A 19504-nucleotide genomic window follows, 5' to 3' on the forward strand; every position below is an offset into this window, starting at 1 on the left:
GTCGCTAGGACCAACTCCAAAATCTGCACAAGTGCAGAGTATAGCATGAGTACAACCGACCTTATGTACTCTGTAAGTGTTGAGCCTAACCTCGACAAAATAGTGACGAGGTTTTTTTTATTCTAATTATTTATAGAAATTATATAATATATAATAATAATAATAATAATAATAATAATAATAATAATAATAATAATAATAATAATAATAATAATAATAATAATAATAATAATAATAATAATAATAATATGATTTGGGCAAAAAATAAATGATCTGTATAAAAATTGAACTCAATTCTTGTAATCAGAGAACCCGGAATAACCGATCTCATAATTTCATGTAACAACACTGGAAATCAACACAATAACAACAATGAATACAACACACACAATCTGTTGCGGCATGTAACCCGATCCCTCCGTACAGACAAAAATCTCCCTTATTTCACCATATCAATATCAAGAATCACATATAAAATCCATTGCAGGGCGCAACCCGATCCCACCATATCATCAGAATCAATTTCATAATCCTCCATTATTTCACCACATCGTAATTTATCAATATCAAGTATTACATACACAACCGTTGTAACGCACAACCCGATCCCACCATATCAATATCAAAATTCTCCCTTATTAACCGTTGCGGCATACAACCCGATCTATAAATAAATTCAATAAATTCAATCAATCCAACAGTTCAATTCACAAGAATATCTTCGATTAAATAATATGAAAGTAACGCAATAAAGGAACCATGTACAAATGAAAGGAATGCTACAAATAATACAATAGCAACGAGACAAGTCAAGTGCGTGACAATTAAAAAGTACAGGTAAAACAACTAAAGCAAGTAGCAATTAATCACTGAGTCATGGAAGGGTCGAACATTTCAATACAAGAATAACTAATGATAAGTAACAAATTACGTTATTGAAGGAAATTAAAGCATGTAACAGTTAAGATAATCTCGTTGCCCAAATACTACACCCACTCTAGCTTTGAATGAATTTGGTTTGCAAAGACAAAGCAAAGTCAAGAAAATTTAGCTTTACTAATTTCGCCTTTGAAGAGCGCCATTATTGGGGTTTAATTTTAATTTTTTAATCTTACTCAGTTAGTTCAATTTTTAATACAAAGGGTTTCATTTACTTCATCCGGGGAAGAATTATGGCTATAAAGGTCCTTGCCTGTTTTTATGCTCATTAAAATAAAATTCAAAGGAGAATTCTTTTTATTGGCCATTATTTTCAGAATCACTGCAAAGATAAAGCAGATGTGATGCTTTACTTCAAAAATAATTCTTAATGGATAATCCGATAAACCGCCCGATAATTGCTATTCCGATATCAATTCGCCCAATGTCTTATTGGTTGGCTAGCTGATTACTACATTTATAAACCGATAATCGATAAGCCAAACCGTTAGTCTAAATATAGGCCCAATCTGCCCGATAAGCACCCCGATTCGCGAGTGAAGGGTCGCGTTCGCGAAGGTTAATCCCTCCGATGCTTCGCGTTCGCAGCCGCTTCTCTGCGTTCGAGTAGAATAAAAACCACCCCAACCCAAGTTACCCTTCGCGATCGCGGGAGTGGCTTCGTGATCACGAAGAACAACACACCACTTCAACAACAGTGAAAACCATCAACCTTCTAAGTTCAAAATCAATCTGTAGCCTATCCGAAACTCACCCGAGCTCCTCGAGCTCCAAACCAAACATGCACACAAGTATAATAATATCATATGAACTTGCTCGCACGATCAAAAATCCAAAATAACACTTAGAACTACGAATCAGATACCAGAATGAATGATATTTCCAAAGAAACTCAAGAACATGCGAATTTACAACTGGACGTCCGGATCACGTCAAATCAACTCCGTTTTGCATCAAATTTTACAGTTAAGTCATAAATAGTGTACCGAGTTCTGAAACCGAAATCCAAATCCGGTAACAACAAAGTCAACCTACGATCAAACTTAGGAATTCTTTAAACCTTCAAATTACTAGTTTTCAACAAATCATGTTAAATCAAATTAGGGACTTCCGAATTCGATTCCTGGCATACATCCAAGTTCCAAATCACGATATGGATCCACTGTGCACGTAAATTAAGAAAATTTAAATGGAACTATTCGAGATCTCAGAACACATAAATGAAGGCTAAAACTCAAAATGACATATCAGATTATCACATTAACTAAACTTTTTGTTAGCATAACATTAAGTATTATTATATTTCTCGTTAACATAATATTTCTTGCATTACTAATCCCTAAATTAATATTTCATGCATTACTTATCCCAACATTATACATTCACAATCATTGCATTATTAATTTTTATATTACAATTCTCACAAAGAATAAAAAATAATAATAAGTGTATGATTGTGAAAAAAATTTTCCTCGATAGTGGTAACTCTTGGTGTAATATTTAATACTTTGAAATTGACAAAAATATTGGTTATTAAATCTTTTCCCATTTGAACTAGATAGAAAATCTTAAAATTTAGGACTTTAAAGTCAATTAAAATTGTACCGTACTTAAATCTTGTTCTTATTTGAACTATATATGTTACATAATTATAATTCTTTTATGTTACTTTTCATGAGAAAAGAGTAAATTAACGTGTGTTTTTACTGAAACTAAAGTAACTAATTGATCCAACAATTTTATGGCTAATATTTAAGAGGGCATGTAAAAAATTGTACACCTAAGTCAAACTTTTGATTAAAGAAAAAAGGAAAAATTAATGATAATTCGTATTGAGGAACAATAAGGACTTAGAATTTGAAGTATACTCAAATATTTTGTCCACTAGATTGTCTAAATATTAAGAAATAATTATATGATAATTATTTTTAAATGTAAAATTATTTTCAATGGTAAAAAAGTTGATCAATATATATTCTGTATAAAGAAATAAGAGAATAGGAAAATGAATTATTTTAGAAAAAAATCATAAGTAAAATAAAATAACAATCGAGCAAAAAAATTAATAATAATCTAGTTCGGATGCCTATGTGATTACTAAGGTATCAATAGAATAAGGCTATAACTTTAGCAGTATCGAAAAATGAGTAAAAGATGAGTAAAAAAATTTTAATTGTTGGTAAACTATCTCGACATAAATTTTATAATAAGTAATGCACGTACCTAAATCCTCAGGTAAAATTGAACGATCTTTTTACCTTTTAATCAAACGCTACTCCTATGACTTTTTTTGACAATAAAGCAAGTAAGAAGGAGAACTACTATACTAGTCTTTTGAATATTATTTAATTTATTTATTTATTGAGCTATTATATACTATTAACATATATGATCATCTTTAGGAACTTATACTTTTATTTTATTATTTAAACACAAATATTAAATAAATTAGTATTCATTGAGATAGAATGTCAACTAACAATAAAAAATCGACCGAGTTAAAAGAAGAAAAATTGAGGAAATTACCTAATTTTTAATTTATATACAATACGGTCAATCCGTGTAAGGGCTTAAAAAATGACTTATTTTGGTTATAAGCTTGTGCTAAATGATTTTAGGGTGTAGTAATCTCAATAAAATTAAACCAAACGACTCCCCGATCCTTTGAACACTTGAAATCAATCTACTTTCAAAGCCCCCGATCCCTCACAATTTTTCTCCTCTCTCGACATCTCTTTCGCGCACACACACAACCAACGGGCAGCGTGCTATCGTCTCTGCATGTCTTCTCTCCATTATATAAACTAATCGCTCAGTTCCTCTCATTCTTCTATTTACAGGTTCGTTTTTTCACTCTCTCTCTGTGTACGTTTCCGCTTATCATTTTCTCTCTCTCTATTGGATAGCAACACATATGCATTCGTCATATGGCCATATGTTTTGAGTATAGTTACTATAACCCTAGCCATAGGGCTCGTGAAATTTGGGTAAAGCCCTTTAATTGCCTTTAACCCATTAGCTTTGGTCCAAACCCAGTACTTGTCTGAAAAAGTACATTTAATATATTAAAATTATTAATTTAGAACTCATTAAACTTAAAATTCTTGATCTGCTGGCTAAAAGTATAGATTAATAACCGGTATTGGGAAGAAATAAGCTCGAATTAAACTGAATGGATATGTAGGACTCCAACTAGTTCGAGATGAGGTAGTTCATTGATTAACTGATCTGATAAAGAAAAGCATTAATTAGGCTTTCTTGACATTTCTCTACTCTTGTAATGTAACATGAAAGGAGTACTTGTAATACCTATTTCATATGCATACAACAAGAACAACATACCCAATGTAATCCTATAAGTGTAGTCTCAGGCGGGTAGTGTGTACGCATACCTTACTCCTATTTTGTGCATGTAAAGAAGTTGTGTTGTTTCCGATAGACCCTCGGCTAAAGCAAGCATAATCACATCATTACAGAAAAAGAAATACAGTAATAAAGAAGAAAAGGAAGCAGTAACAACAATAAGACAATAATAAAACCGAAGAAGCAACATTAGGTAGTATTAGAAATCTAAGAAAAAAGGAAATACGAGAATAGTAACAGAACTACTGGTATGGAAAGGAAATATACTCGACTACCTACTAATCTTCAACCTTAATTTCCGACCTCCATACCCTTCTATCAAGGGTCATGTCCTTGGTAAGCTGAAGATGTGCCATGTCCTGCCTAATCACCTCTCCCCAATACTTCTTCGGCCTACCTCTACCTCTCTTTCGCCCCGCCAATGACAACCTCTTACTCCTCTTCATTGGGGGCTCTGTGCATCTTCTCTTCACATACTTGAACCATTTCAGCCTCGTTTCCCGCATCTTAACCACCACGGAGGCCATTCCCACCTTGTCCCGAATACCTTCATTTCAGACCATCTCTCTCCTGGTATGCCCACACGTTTATCTCAACATCCTCGTGCATATTTTTTAAAAATAAACCTGAATTGATCAGAATGGATATAGAGGATTCATGTAGCACACCCCAACTAATTTGGACTCGAGGAATAAAATATTAGATATGGAACTTAATATTTGAATTTACAACAATTTTGAATTGATAGAGAGGAAAAAGAGAGATCAGGTAATTAAAAACGAGGCACAAAGCTTTCTTTTGTATTTCACTTGCTTAGTAGTTCAAATTTTAATGTCGTTTAACTGGACCAATAGCGGTGCCCTAACCACATTTATTGTTGTTATATTTTACGTACTTTATATTGCATCTCCAAGCCATATGCCCTTATGGTTCTCAAATTATGAATGAAAGTGACGCGAGTAGTTTCTAATTGTTTATTAGTGGAATGAAATAGGCCCTAATAGAAGGAATGGATATAGAGGATTCATACGTCTAACCTAAACTAGTACTATGAAATTGCAAAAGTAAGAGATATTGGCGAGTAGTGAGTTAATATATGGCGATTCTTTTGTTCCCATTTTAATTTGTCATTTTTCACCTATCAAGGGTCAATTTTACCTTATTTTATATGTGAGCCACATTTGATTTCTCTTTGAAAATATTTTTTCCAGATCAAAAAAATTTCTCTTTGAAACTATTTTTTTAGAGACTTGGAAACTACTTGGGAACTATTATGAGTTGCATACTACTGCATTTGAAAAGTATGGTGTGAAATACTATGAATTAGTTTAACTCTAGGGAGATGAGAGTAACCATCATCCTGCGGCAGAGGGAGCGTCTTCTTAAGTGGACATGCATTTCCTTTGTCATTGTATTCCATTATGAAAGAAGACCTTAATCTTTTCCTGTAACTTTATATTGCTTTCCTTATCAAGAAAGAAAAACCTTTCCCTGTAACTGTTCTTCCCTCTCTCTCCTTCCATCTCTCTTCTTTTCTTTTAAATTTGAAATAAAACACGACATCTCAACCAAATAGATGAAAGCAAAAAAAAAAAAAAAGAAGAAAAAACTCAAAGAAGCGGCAATAAAGTATCATACCTTTTATTTCTTCAAGTAATTTTTGCAGTAAAATGGCATCCCCAGCTTGGCTGCCCCAGGAAATGCAGTCTTCAAGTTCACAAACATCTGGTATGAGTTTAGCAACTGGAGAACCAACTACAAGCTCTGCGACTCCAAATGCAGATTCAACTCAGGAAGCGGTCCAAGGGAAATTTATCCCCCCTCCTGGATATAGCGCTGGTCGGGCTTCTTTCTCTTATGTGAATGCTAGTGTCCCTTCTGGAAGCTCTCAACAGTCATCTTCAAGTCCTGTTAGTCAATTTTTACTTTTTTTGTTTCTGGAGATGCAGTGGTTCAACTGGAGAGAACTATGAATTACTTGTCTTTCATTGCAGGTCATTCCATCAACTTCCTCAGGTTCTTCAGCATCGCTCCAACCTCCCATTCCCGGCCAGTCTGCAAATGTTGGCTCTTCATTTTCATACAACATTTCACAAGCTGATAACAATTTCTCCGGTGGCCTACCATTGAGGGTTAGTTTCTGTTGATTGATGACAGTAATATTACGCCATACATTTTGGCTAATACATTTTGTCAGAACGTGTTACATGTTGTCAGTGGCTGTATTTTTTTTTTATTTATTGTTGGTGGTGGTGGTGGGGGGATAGGTTCATATGAGGACTACTGTTTTCTATTGCATGGCCAACCCTATTAAAGTGGTAAGTTTGTGTGACGTGTGTATATTAGACCCAGGTAAATGTTCAGTGGGTAAATTTAACACGGATATGTCGCTAAAAGCCTGAAGCTGGAGTTGAATCTTTGACCTGTAATCCTGCAATTATCAGAGTAAGAGTAAGTGAAGTTAGCTGGACATTGTAGGATGTAGCATTGTGAAGAACGGGATGTGTGTATTGAGTCCTTCATACAGGAAAACAATATTTTGAAGGTATGGGCTTCAAAACAGTAAGCAAATATCGAGAAGAGATTCTTTTTTTTCAAAAAGAAAGAAATAAATGACAAGTTTTAAGAATTTCTCCTAGATACCTTTGCATTGTACCTCAGGTTTCATTTGGTTTAGAAGTGCATTCTACAATTCAGGAAGAGCACAATTGCTGTCTATTATCAAAATCAAATTACTTAGAAACTTTACATGGACATTTAAAGATTGCTAATCCATAAAAAGGTACTTATTGGTTTTGCTCTTTATTTTGTGCATCTCTTAAGAAGATAGGATTTAACAGATCCAGAATAATAGAAGTCCTTGATTGCAGTATGCTATTTCATTTATGTGATTTTTCCTATGAAGCTATGTGTTTCTGTGTGATTTAGCTTTTAAAGCAGTTGGCAACTTTGTTCGTATCAATTCTAAAGACAATATGTTGCTTTCTTTTGAAATGTCCTTTTGTGTAGTTTTCTTTAGAAGATTGCTCTGAAATATCTGTTACTTTTTTGCTTCCCCTCATCCTCTGCTGCTGGCACGTGTGGGGGATGCACTGTTGTATTGGGGTCATGAATTATTAAAGTCTTAATCTTGTTAGGAGGTCCAAGTCATCATTTGCACAATCAACTTTCCCACTAATTATAAAAACCGTATTCATGTATTTTCCTAGGATTCTCCCTTGTGTCTTCAGGTGACTGCTTTTATTTTCTTAATTTAATTTTTACTTTTTGCTGGGATTGACTTGTGTCTGACTAGACCTATTGGTTTGTGGCAGTCTGTTGCTCCTAATCAACTAGTGGATGTAAACAATGCATCTCCTGCTGCATCATTGCAGCCTCCTCTTCCTCTGGTGTCTACAAGGTTAAGCTCATTCATACCTGGAAGTGCTGCACCTGCAGCCTCCCCGTTAAGTGGTTCGAACTTGTCTTTCAATGGAAGTCCTCAAATGGTGCAGACTGATCAAACAATGAAACCAGTATGTGTTATTACAAAGCTATGTCCCTTGAAGTAAAAAGATTAGCTGGTCTAATATATATAAAATGAAATCCAGAGCTTTTTCTATTGTAAGCAATTCAAACAACTGATCATGACTTCACATCTGTTTGATCTTATTCTAGCTGCAGAATAGAAGAGTTGACATTGCACACGAAATGGGAGCAATGACTTTTCCACCTTCTTTCATGCAGTCTTTTTCACAGGCTGGTCACATGAGTTCTGGTTCTTCGACGGCTGCATTTCCAACTTCTCATTTGGGCTCTCCAAATATAAGAATGCCCCACGCACCTCAATTTCAGGTTCCAGCTGGAGTGCCTAGGAGTCCTGTTACACCTGGTCCTCCTGGTCTTGGTCCAGTTATACCTTCATCTTCCAACATGACTGCTACAGCTTCACCTGGAGGTCCTTCTTTATCCTTAAGGCCCAATGGGCCTCCTGTTCCTGTTCTGGCCAATCCACCTGTTCAGCAACAAATATACTCTCCCTATCTTTCTGCCTCTCCTATGGCTCCAACTCTCCAGGGACCTTGGTTGCAGCCTTCACCTGTCACTACCATGCTAAGACCACCATTTCCATCACACCCCGCAGGTTTTGCTGTTCCCTTTCCTTTGTCAGCTACTGGTGCACCACTTTCTTCAGCGACATTGCCCGACACTCGACCTCCTGGTGTCGCCTCCGTGGCAACTCCACCTGGAGTGCCGACTACTGCTACCCAGTCAATCCCTGCTTTAGGGTTGCAGCCAGAATTACCTCCTGGAGTTGGTATGCTGAATCTTTTCTTTAATGATATCCTTTCGATTTATCCATTCTTCATTTCACAGCATATGGCCTTTCCTTTCCTTTTTTCCCCTTTTCAGACAGCGCTAAGCATGTAAATGATGCTGACACTATAGAAGGAGCTCCAACCAGTGAACAACTGGAGACCTGGACTGCTCACCGGACGGAAACAGGAGCCATATACTACTATAATTCTTTGACTGGAGAATCTACTTATGAGAAACCTGCTGGCTTTAGCGGAGAGGTATGAATATCACTTTCTGTCTTTAACTGTGAAGCAGATGCTTAATTAGTAGGTGTATTCTTCATCTGGAAATGGGTAATGGCAATCTGGTAGAGTACTAGATTTCTTTTTAGGCCTGTAGGTCAGGGCGCTGCCTAAATGAGTTACCTAGCTGATAGTTCTATTAATTTTTTAACTCATAGCTCTTCTAGATCTTCTTTCTTTCATGAGGATGCTACTTTCTTCCCTTGGAGTTCCCTCTTTTGATGAAACTAAGATGATAAAGAAACAAGAGGTCTTGTCTCCCTTTCCACTTCTTATATTAGCATTAGTCTTTCTACTTCTGATTCTCTTCTGATAAATGTCTCTTCTTCAGAAAATTTTGTACAAGGAGTATACGCTTGGCCATTTTTACTTGCAAATCTTTCTTCCCTTCTGAACGATTCAAAGGTCATGTAACTTATCCTCTTGCTTCTTGTTTTTTGGAAAAAAAAATCTCTAATTAATTTGTGATCCATGGTCATCTTAGAAGCACCAAATCCTTGACTGTTTTACATGCAATAAAAGCAAAAGTGATATGCTTTCATTCACGTCATCTGGTTGTGATTTTTGAGTATTCTTGATAACATGTGTTTCTTTGTCCACAGTTTATTTTCTTCTTTGGTGATGACTACTGTTGTTTAGAAGAAGCAAGAGTGGAACTTTTGTTGAGATGATCATTTTTTGGCTTGGTTATGGTTAATTTGGCTACAGGGTGGTTCTAGAAATTTCAGTTCCATTATCTATATCGACATTGCACACGAATTTTAACTACAATAATCTGGCTGTCGCCTACCTTTGTCACTGTTTGCCCTTTTTATTTATTAGAGTAAATTGTCTTCTTTATTCACACATTTTTAGTCATCCATGCATGTCTGTCTACAATAGCACCTGACAATTTCCCCTTCTGGTGCAGCCGGCCAAAGTCGCTGCGCAGCCAACTCCCGTTTCATGGTAAATCTCTATAGTAATAATAAGTTTATTGACCCGTACTATTGTATTTTGTTTTTCTAAATAAATTCATTATGTTTGTGTGAATGCACCCTCGTATCTGATGACTTATTCTACATAGTCCGACTGCTTAAGCATATTCGTATACATGCAATGTTCTTCAAGTGATCTATTGGAACATGCATATTGAGAATGTAAATATTTTACTCGAACATTATATGCTAGCTGGGAGTTCATTAACTTGCCATTTTTTTATGTTGGTGAACACTTGCAAGTTTGCTCAAATTATACTGAAGCAACTAGCCCTTTTTATCCTATAGGAAAAGACTACCCATCTTTATTTGTAAATGGATGATATTTGATAATATGCCAGCAGGGATCTGTCAATGAGCTCAATACACCATTGTTTTCCAGAGAAATCTGTGCTCCTTGCATTCTCAGATTCTTAGGCTTCATGATTCATGAGTGTCTGCATATGATGCTTCTCTTTTGTTTCTTTCCATTGTATGATGTTTCTCATTGGCTGTGCTATCAGTTTGCATCTTGTTCTGGTCTGAAATTTCTTTTCAATCTTTATAAACAATCAAAAAAAATTCTTTTCGGTCATTGTATGCTTCACATTTGTCTTTCTAAAAACTTTTGAACTTTTCTTCGGTTGCATTATTAGCTGCAATAAGTTATATAAATCTTCTTTAACATAGGGACTAAGTTCTTGCAACTGTAATCTTGTACATACACTGCACCATCTTAGTGCCGAAACTCATTATTACAACTTCTTACTTACCTATCCCTACACACACGCGCGCGCACACACACACAAAGATTTTAGTCTTATGTGGACAACTGAACATATCTAATTTTGTATTCAATACTTCGAGGAGGGTGTATGCCATGCATGCATTCCAGTGTTGATAAGAACAGTTTATTTGGAAATCAAATGGAGTAAAATGAAAATAGAGGACTACTCAACCTGGATACTACCAAGCAAAAGAGAATGTTCAGCTAAAGGGTAAAGCCTTAAATAATAGGCAATAGCTAGCTAGCTTTTATTCCTTGTTAATCAAAGCGTAGTGTTAAACTTCATAGTTCAGCAAGATCCTCAGAGCAAGTTTTAAGCAACTGTACCTCTTGAACCGAGATTTGCTTTCATCTTTTGCTTTTCTTAGATCAATGCCAGTAATTAGCACACACATCAAACTTCATTAATTGTTCTTCGTGATGACGTGAACAACAATATGCTGTAATTGATTATAAAGCCAATTTCTTCATCTATAAAGGCGGGATGCTTCGTGCACCAGGCTGCCCTTTATTCAATACTGGTACAGGTGTCTCTACAGAGGTTAGAATGAAGGATTACATGGAGTTCAATTCTCTTCATCATAGAACTGATTAATAGTGTCATTAACAAGAGATTTGATTAACAGTGTAAGCCTAGGTTGTCTCGTGAAGGGTGTCTATCGTAGAAAGATTTGGGCAGAACAGTTGTTGCTGTACCACCTTGGTACTCTATTAATTAATTTTTACCCTACTTATCGGAAAAGATAAAAAAAAGATGGGCAGAACATCAGTAAGGAGTATACTTCACTTTGGATTCATGCCCGTTTGATGTCAGAATATTACCCTGTTTTTCTTGTTGGAGTAGCAGTTAGTCCTTAGGAGTTTCACCGCCCATGTTTCATTGTGTAAATCAATTCTATGATGAGTTTATCACTTGATCTTTAAGTTTTCTTTTTCCTTTTTGCTTGCTTACTTGTTTTTTATGAAAGTTTCTTTTCATAAACAAATATTACTTGAGCTCTGCGGTTCTTGTTTGCAAGCATCTATTAATGCTGAAGCAAGCTTTACCAGCTCTACTAACCATTCCAACTTGTTTACCTATAATCAGGGAAAAGTTGGCTGGTACAGATTGGGCATTGGTTACTACCAATGATGGACAAAAATACTACTATAACACTAAAACAAAGGTATGGTCAATCACCTTATTCTCTGCCCTACAAAGAGGTTGACTCTCATTAATTTTGTTTCATTTGGCATGCATCTTTTGGCATAGAATGGCCTGAGGTCTGAAATAGTCTATCAAATCATATTGGGTGTTCTTTTTCTCCCTTATCAGATACATTTTCATGTCCATGTAGGATATTACCAAACCATCAAGTTCCTTTTGTATGATTTTAAGTTTACCTCAGTTCCCCTTCAATCATCATAGTTTCGTAGTTACGGGCAGATGCATGTTGAGGTCAATGTAGGATATTATCAAACCATCTCAACCAATCTTGTCTCCTATCCTCTGTGTGTGCTGCTTGCGCCTTCTGGTGTGATCATTTATTGTCTTGTCTAATATTGTATTTAGTGCCATCTATCTTAACATTTGCATTTTTGTGAGACTCATCTTGTGATGTGTTGGTCCTTGAGGCCTAACTTTCACTTCCTGTAACAGTGGCATAGCCCCACTATTCCACGGGTAGTCAAGCGAACATTCTGTTTATATAGATCAAATACTACTTTATATGGGTATATCTTACATTTTGAACACCTTTAACATAGTTGAGTGAGGCAGTCCAGTGGTCTAGGGTGTTCAAAGTGAGGTGTTGTTCACAGGCTCAAATCCCTGTCTAAACATTTTATTTGGCCATTTTGTTTGCCAGAACTAAACAGAGACCACCGTATGAGGTTTATTTGACTCTTTTCAATCTAAAAAATTTCCTAATAAATAACTCTTAAAACTTAAGTTTTGTGTTAAAACAAATAACTAATCTTAAAAGTAGTTTTAAAATTAAAAGTTGCTACTTAAACAAATTTTGTAATTTAAAAGTCAAGCTCTACAAAAATTTCTTCAACAAAAGCTCTCTGCATACTACAAACCCTCTCGACTCTCTTTCCTTTTGTTTTATGCTTACTTTAGTAAAATTTCTATTGTGGTTTTTTAATGTTAGTTTTGATTTATAAATTTATAGTTCATACAAGTGTTTTTATTATTTAGCTAAATGTTGCGTAGTTTGATATAAAAATTTTGGTGCACCATTCATCGAGAAAAACAATTATTGACTTCTTTAAAGTTTGAACACCCTTGGCGAGATTCCTGGTTACGCCATTGCCTTGTAAAGTTGCTGGTCAATCATTCTATAGAAGTTGCCTTGCACCTTGGTAGGTAGTTATACTCCTATCGCCCAACACTCTCATAGCACTTTTCCATTTCAACTAAAAAGGGCAGCCCGGTGCACCAAGCTCCTGCTATGCGCGGGTCCGGAGAAGGTTGGACCACAAGGGTCTATTTTAGTTCGATGTGTTATATATTCATCTATTATACCCTTCTCCTAGAATGCCGAGCCCAGATATCTAATTGTCCATATTTAGGTGTGTAATCTCACTTGACCGTCACTTTGCTTATTCGAGCTAACTTGCAGTGGGTATATTCTTAATTTTATAGACTGATGCATATGGAGGATTATGTTGGACATAACTAGTACTAGCAAATGGGCGGGTCAGATAATACGGTTACGACATTTCTATTTTTTTTTACCATCTTTTCTACAAGGCCGAGATTCTTAGAAAACTCCATCTTTTGTTTCAAAGAAAACTGTAATGGCTATATACACTGTTGATCGAGCTAAGCTTGACAGACTGTTCGTTAGTTAAATAAAATGTGAATCAAGGCATGACTTGTTCTCGTTACAAAAGATTTTTGATTTTTGTAGTTTGTTACACTCAATAAATTAATAATATAGGGGCTTGTACAATAGAAAAGTAGCCTTTTATCCCTTATTTCTTTTTGGTGCACCCATGAAGTTCCTCTTTGTTAGATGATTGGGTGTTATTCGTAGAGAATCATATATTTATGTACTCTACTTTTTTGTATACCCCTTGTATACAGGTTTTATGCCCAAACTTGTTCAATAAAAATAATTTGGGGCACATTGGACCTTTTTACTACTGGGAAAACCTTACAAATGTTGGTTGAATAGTGTCTTGTAGTACAACATTCAGCCCTATGCTCAAATAATATTTAGTTGGGCAACTTTTTAGATAATAGTATAAATAATATTTGTTTTAGTGAAGCACAGTGAAGTGCTGATTTCTTTGACTTTCAGTTTCTGATTCTTGAATCACAATAACAGTAAACTTTTTTAGTATCCATGAAGTTTAGCAGAGACGAAAGCAGCAACTGTATAAAAGTAGAGAATGTTCCAAAATGGTTGTTTAAGAGCTGTCCTACGTCGTCTTAAAACCTTTTTGTTATGATTTTTTGATATATTACTTCAATTGTTTGATACAAAAGATTATAACGATAATATATTTAAAAACGAAATTCACAAAAAGGATAGCTTTTACTATGTACTTACAAAATAAAGTAGTTCTCTTTGTTCCAGTCAATTCCTTATCAAAAAAAATTCCACCACAACTACACAAAACTCCAGAAACGTCTGAATCTCCTTGGCAACCATACCCACGCTCCTTCAAATCTTCCTTAATGAGAAATTGAGTTGTACATTCTGACATTGATTCTTGGTGAATTAGTTTAAAGACAGTAAACGTAACTGAATACTTTTTCTAATGTCTTTTTTCCTTGTATGCCTTCTTACCCAGTTAAGCAGCTGGCAAATTCCTAATGACGTGACAGAGTTGAAAAAGAAGCATGATGCTGATGCTTTGCAGGCTCAATCAATGTCAATGCCTAATGCTAATGCATTAACTGAAAAAGGATCTTCTCCTATTAGTTTGAGCATTCCTGCTGTTAATACAGGTGGTCGTGATGCAACAACTCTAAGATCTTCAGTTGTTCCAGGATCTTCTGCACTGGATCTTGTAAAAAAGAAGTTAATGGATGCTGGTGCTACGACTGCTGTTTCTTCACCAGCCCCAGCCTCTTCAGGAGTAATATCATCTGAGCTAAATGGATCAGAAGCACTTGAATCTACAGTCAGAGCTCCACAAAAAGAAAATAGCAAAGAGAAGTCAAAAGAAGCTAATGACAATGGCAATATGTCTGAGTCCTCTTCCGATTCAGAAGATGATGAGAGTGTACCAACCAAAGAGGACTGTATCATCCAATTCAAGGTTTCTTTTTCCTTCTCTCTTTTGGAGAATATGCTACTTTGTAGCAATTCTAGTTTGCTGTTTTCATGACTTTATGACCTATGTAAATTTTATGCATATATAAGTACATTCATCTATATACTTTTGTTCTACTTATACATCTAGTTTCTGTTGACATTTTTCCAAAATATTTATTTTGATGCTAACATGTTCTAGACACTGGTTTCTGACTTAATTTGCTGTTAGGAACAAAGAAAAGACTTGGCCTATTCCTTCTCACCTCCATCTCAGTGCTAGCATTAAAACCCTTTTGCTTCTAGTACTTTTTCTATGACCCATGCATCAATGTTCCTCCAAAACATGATTTGGGTAGTGTGGAAGTGATTAAATTTACACCTCCTTTAGATATAGCTTAGATTCTTGAAGTATTAATATCATCCCACCACGAATTACTTAAGCCTTTCTTGATGAGCTTTATATTTCGAGGTTTATAATAATCTATGTTTACTCCCTTGCTTTTCTATAAAAACTCCGCAAATCTTCTATGCATATGACCCCTTTTGGAAATCTGAGATACATTTGCAGATGTCCACGTTGTATTTTCACTGTTTATTTTCTGTGTTAAATTCTCTTTTCAATAGCTCTCTTTTTAACATTGCTCATAAAATGAAATTGAGGGAGTATACCTGTTCTACACTGAAATTATGCTACCAAAATAGGGGACTTGTGTCCTGCAATACTACTTAGGAACCCCCCCCCCCCCCCCAACCCCTCTGGTGGCTTGCTTTCCAACATACTCATGGAGCTGAGCTATATTTGGGGTATAATATTTTTGATGCTATTGTCCTTCATAATATGATAACTCTTGATTTTCATATTAGCTTTCTGGCATAGATACATATTCTTTCAAGTTTCCTGCAGTTTTCTTCCCAAGTAATAAAATTTCATTAAACAAAAGGGCTAAAACATGCCTGTATACAAGAAGTATACCAAAAAATAGAGGGAGAGGAGGATTGAGGGAGAGTAGAGGAGTATACCTGTTCTTTGGCAGCTCCAGGGGTCTCAGGCAAGGTGACCCCCTATCCCCCATGCTATTCATTCTAGTGATGGATGCTCTGAGCAAAATGATGGATCGTGCGGTGGGCGGAGGCTTCTTGAAAGGGTTCTCAGCTCCGATCGGGGTGCTCAGTGCCCGAAGAGTCTCTCATTTGCTTTTTGTGGATGACACCTTGGTTTTCTGTGATGCCGATATGGATCAGTTGATCTACTTGAAGCAGGTCCTGCAGTGGTTTCAGATAGTATCAGGATTCAAAATCAATATCGGCAAGTGTGAGATTTTCCCGGTGGGTGAGGTTGCTAATATTGATGCTTTGTCTTATGTTCTCAGATGTAAGGTGGGCTCCTTTCCCACTACTTACCTGGGTCTCCCATTGGGCACTTCACATAAGGATACTACGGTTTGGAATCCAGTGATCGAAAGGGTTGAAAAAAGATTAGCAGGCTGGCAGAAACGATATTTGTCAAAAGGCGGTAAGGAAGTGCTTATTAAAAGCACTTTATCGAGTATGCCCACCTATTACTTATCCCTGTTGCAAGTACCGGTGAGCATTACAGAAAAATTGGAGTGACTTCAAAGTAATTTTCTTTGGGATGCGGCGGATGGAACTAGAAAGTTTCATCTAGTGAATTGGCAGATAGTCACTTCCCCAAAGAAGTGGGGTGGACTTGGAGTAAAAGATCTTAGGGTATTTAACAGAGCTTTATTGGGAAAGTGGCTGTGGAGATTCGGGGTAGAAGAACATGCTCTATAGAGGGAGGTCATAGTAGAAAAGTACGATTCCACGGGAGTGGGTTGGAGGACCAAGGCAATCACAACACCTTTCGAGTGTGGCATGTGGAGGAGCATCATGAAGAATTGGGAAACATTCAATGGCAACATCACTTACATGGTGGGAGATGGAAGGAGAATCAGCCTTTGGAATCATAGGTGGTGTGGAGAGAATACTCTGAGGGTCTCCTTCCCCCACGTCTTCAGAGTTTCAAACCAGAAGGAATTGATGGTCCAACAGATTCGTAAGGAGCATGAAGGGGGGGTTGTATGGGACCTCTCATTTAGAAGAAACATGCAAGATTGGGAAATTGCGGAGCTCCAAGATTTGTTTACACTTCTATATGGGCAAGACATGTCCCAACCATCTTGTGATTATTGGAGATGGGGTTTGCGCGGCGATGGTTTGTTCACCGTAAAGTCCTTTTACCAGAGTATGTTGGTGAGAGAGGAGACCACTTTTCCATACTCCTCGATCTGGATTCCTAGGGCGCCCACGAAGGTGTGTTTTTTTGCATGGCTAGCGGCGAGGGGAGTGATCTTGACTGATGAAAATCTTCGAAAGAGAAGAATTACACTTGTTAGTTGGTGCTACATGTGTAAAAGCTCAGGGGAAGAAGTTGATCACCTTTTATTGCATTGCCCTGTGTCCTCGGGTTTTTGGAGGGCAATCCTGAATCTTTTTGGTGTTCAATGGGTGATGCCAAGCACTGTAAAGGAAATGTTATATAGCTGAGCCGGTTTCCGTAGAAGAAGAAAGCAAAAGGCGTGAAAGTTCGCCCCGTTAGCTGTCATGTGAATAATACGGGGGTAGAGAAATATGAGAGCTTTTGAGGGGATTGAGTCTCTTTTTTCACATCTTAAAATAGTCTTTTATCTTTGATTGCTTTTTGGTGCACTCATTTAGCACCTACTTGTATAGAAGATTGGGCGTCTTTTGTAGAGAATCATGTTCTGATGTAAATTCTCTACATTTTGGTATACTTCGTGTATACGGGAGTTCTCTCCCTTTTGATTAATACAATTTACCTTATCAAAAAAAAAATTCAAGCTTCCTACTATTACAGCTTGCTTTTGGGACATAAAAGCATTTCTTATAATAGAACATGCCATCTTCCTAGTTTTGGAACATAAATACTTTAATTATTAACTCTGGTGCTTGATTTATCTTTTTTGTTGTTTGCTGTAAGTTGGGATTCAACTATCTTGACATGTTTTATCTACGTCAAATTTGTTGGCAAATTGAGTTCCAAACTGGTGTACTTGGGACGACCATAAATCCTCCTGGCAGAGACAGAGACGAAATTACAATCTTTAATTCAAACGGTCATACTTGATGACTTAATTTGTTGCTTCTGAGTGGAACAAAATGGAAACTATTTACTTTTTGTATCTGCGTGGAAAGGAATGGCCCGAACATTGCCTTATTAAAAAAAGAAGTGATGAATGGACAGAAATGGGATGGTTAGAAATTGTGAGAAATAATACACGGGAAAATTATATTATTGATGTACTTTAACTATAATACAAGCGCCCCTATTTATAACAATACACAATACATACTGTATTCCTATTCCATATGGGACTATGCTTATTTACATATCTATAATATAATCTATCACTCCCCTCAAGCCGGTGCATACAGATCACATGTACCGAGCTTGTTACATATGTAACTAATACGAGGACCAATGAGGTACTTGGTGAAAATATCTAAGCTGATCATTCAACTTCACAAACTTTGTAGCAATATCTCCTGAGAATATTTTTTCTCTGACGAAATGATAATTAATCTCAACGTGTTCAATTCTCTCATGGAACATCGGATTTGATGCAATATGAAGGGCGTCTTGATTATCGCACACAAGATCCATCTGGTTGATTTCACCAAACTTCAACTCCTTGAGCAACTGTTTGATCCAAACTAGCTAACATGTTGCCATAGCCATTGCTCGATATTTTGCCTCTGCACTAGACCGCGTGACCACATTCTATTTCTTGCTCTGCCAAGACACCAAATTACCTCCTACTAAAACACAATGTCTAGACGTAGAACGTCTATTAGAAGGTGATCCTGCCCAATCAACATTTAAGTATCCAACAATCTGCTCATGGCTTCGATCCTCGAACAATAATTCTTTGCCTAGGGATGACTTTATATACCAAAGAATTTGGACAACTGCATCCCAATGACTATCACAGGGAGAATCCATAAATTAATTTACAACTTTGACAGGAAAGAAAATGTCAGGTCTAGTCACTGTGAGGTAATTTAATTTACCAACCAACCGCCTATATCTCGCAAGATCGCTAAGCGGCTCCCCTTGTCCTGGCAATAGTTTAGAATTTAGATCCATAGGAGTGTCAACGGGTCTACAACCTGTTGTTTCTGTCTCCTCAAGAATGTCTTAGGCATACTTCCGTTGTGAGATCACAATACCTGACCTAGACTAAGCAACCTTAATACCTAGAAAGTATTTTAATCTGCCTAGATTCTTAGTCTTAAAGTGCTGAAAGAGATGTTGCTTCAACTTAGCAATACCCAGTGTTATTAAAAGCGCACGCTTCTCGCTTAAAGCGCAGAAGTGAGGCGAGGCGAGGGGTCTGCACTTTTCTGCCCTAAAGCGCGACATCTGTAAATAAGTGCACACTTCAGGCAAAAAAACGAGAAGCAAGGCGAGGCAAAACAACGAGGAAAGCTTGCTTAAGCGAGGTCCAGCGGCTGCCTAGGGTTTTTGTAAAAAAAGTTGCAAATACACTTGTGCACATTTCTTCCAAACACTTCTGCTTCTCTGCTGCAAAGTGAGCGACAACT

At 36.6% G+C, this 19504-nt stretch overlaps 1 protein-coding gene across 6 annotated transcripts in view; it reads left to right on the forward strand.

Moving 5' to 3' along the window:
* Positions 1–3555: 3555 nt before the first annotated feature.
* LOC107826384 (pre-mRNA-processing protein 40C) overlaps positions 3556–19504 on the forward strand; it is a 33831-nt gene continuing 17882 nt past the window's right edge. For 2 of the 6 annotated variants that reach the window (XM_075226903.1, XM_075226905.1), the window contains exons 1-9: positions 3557–3779; positions 5969–6212; positions 6297–6434; positions 7617–7817; positions 7960–8599; positions 8695–8858; positions 9793–9830; positions 11713–11791; positions 14412–14882. In XM_075226903.1, coding sequence (XP_075083004.1) covers positions 5973–6212; positions 6297–6434; positions 7617–7817; positions 7960–8599; positions 8695–8858; positions 9793–9830; positions 11713–11791; positions 14412–14882 — 1971 coding nt within the window. In that variant the 5' untranslated portion in view covers positions 3557–3779; positions 5969–5972. Of the gene's footprint in view, positions 3780–5956; positions 6213–6296; positions 6435–7616; positions 7818–7959; positions 8600–8694; positions 8859–9792; positions 9831–11712; positions 11792–14411; positions 14883–19504 lie in introns of all 6 variants that reach the window. The other 4 variants (XM_075226907.1, XM_075226908.1, XM_075226906.1 and 1 more) reach the window with 3 other exon arrangements.

This window comes from Nicotiana tabacum, chromosome 12 (genome assembly GCF_000715075.1).
Source record: "Nicotiana tabacum cultivar K326 chromosome 12, ASM71507v2, whole genome shotgun sequence".
NCBI lineage: Eukaryota > Viridiplantae > Streptophyta > Magnoliopsida > Solanales > Solanaceae > Nicotiana > Nicotiana tabacum.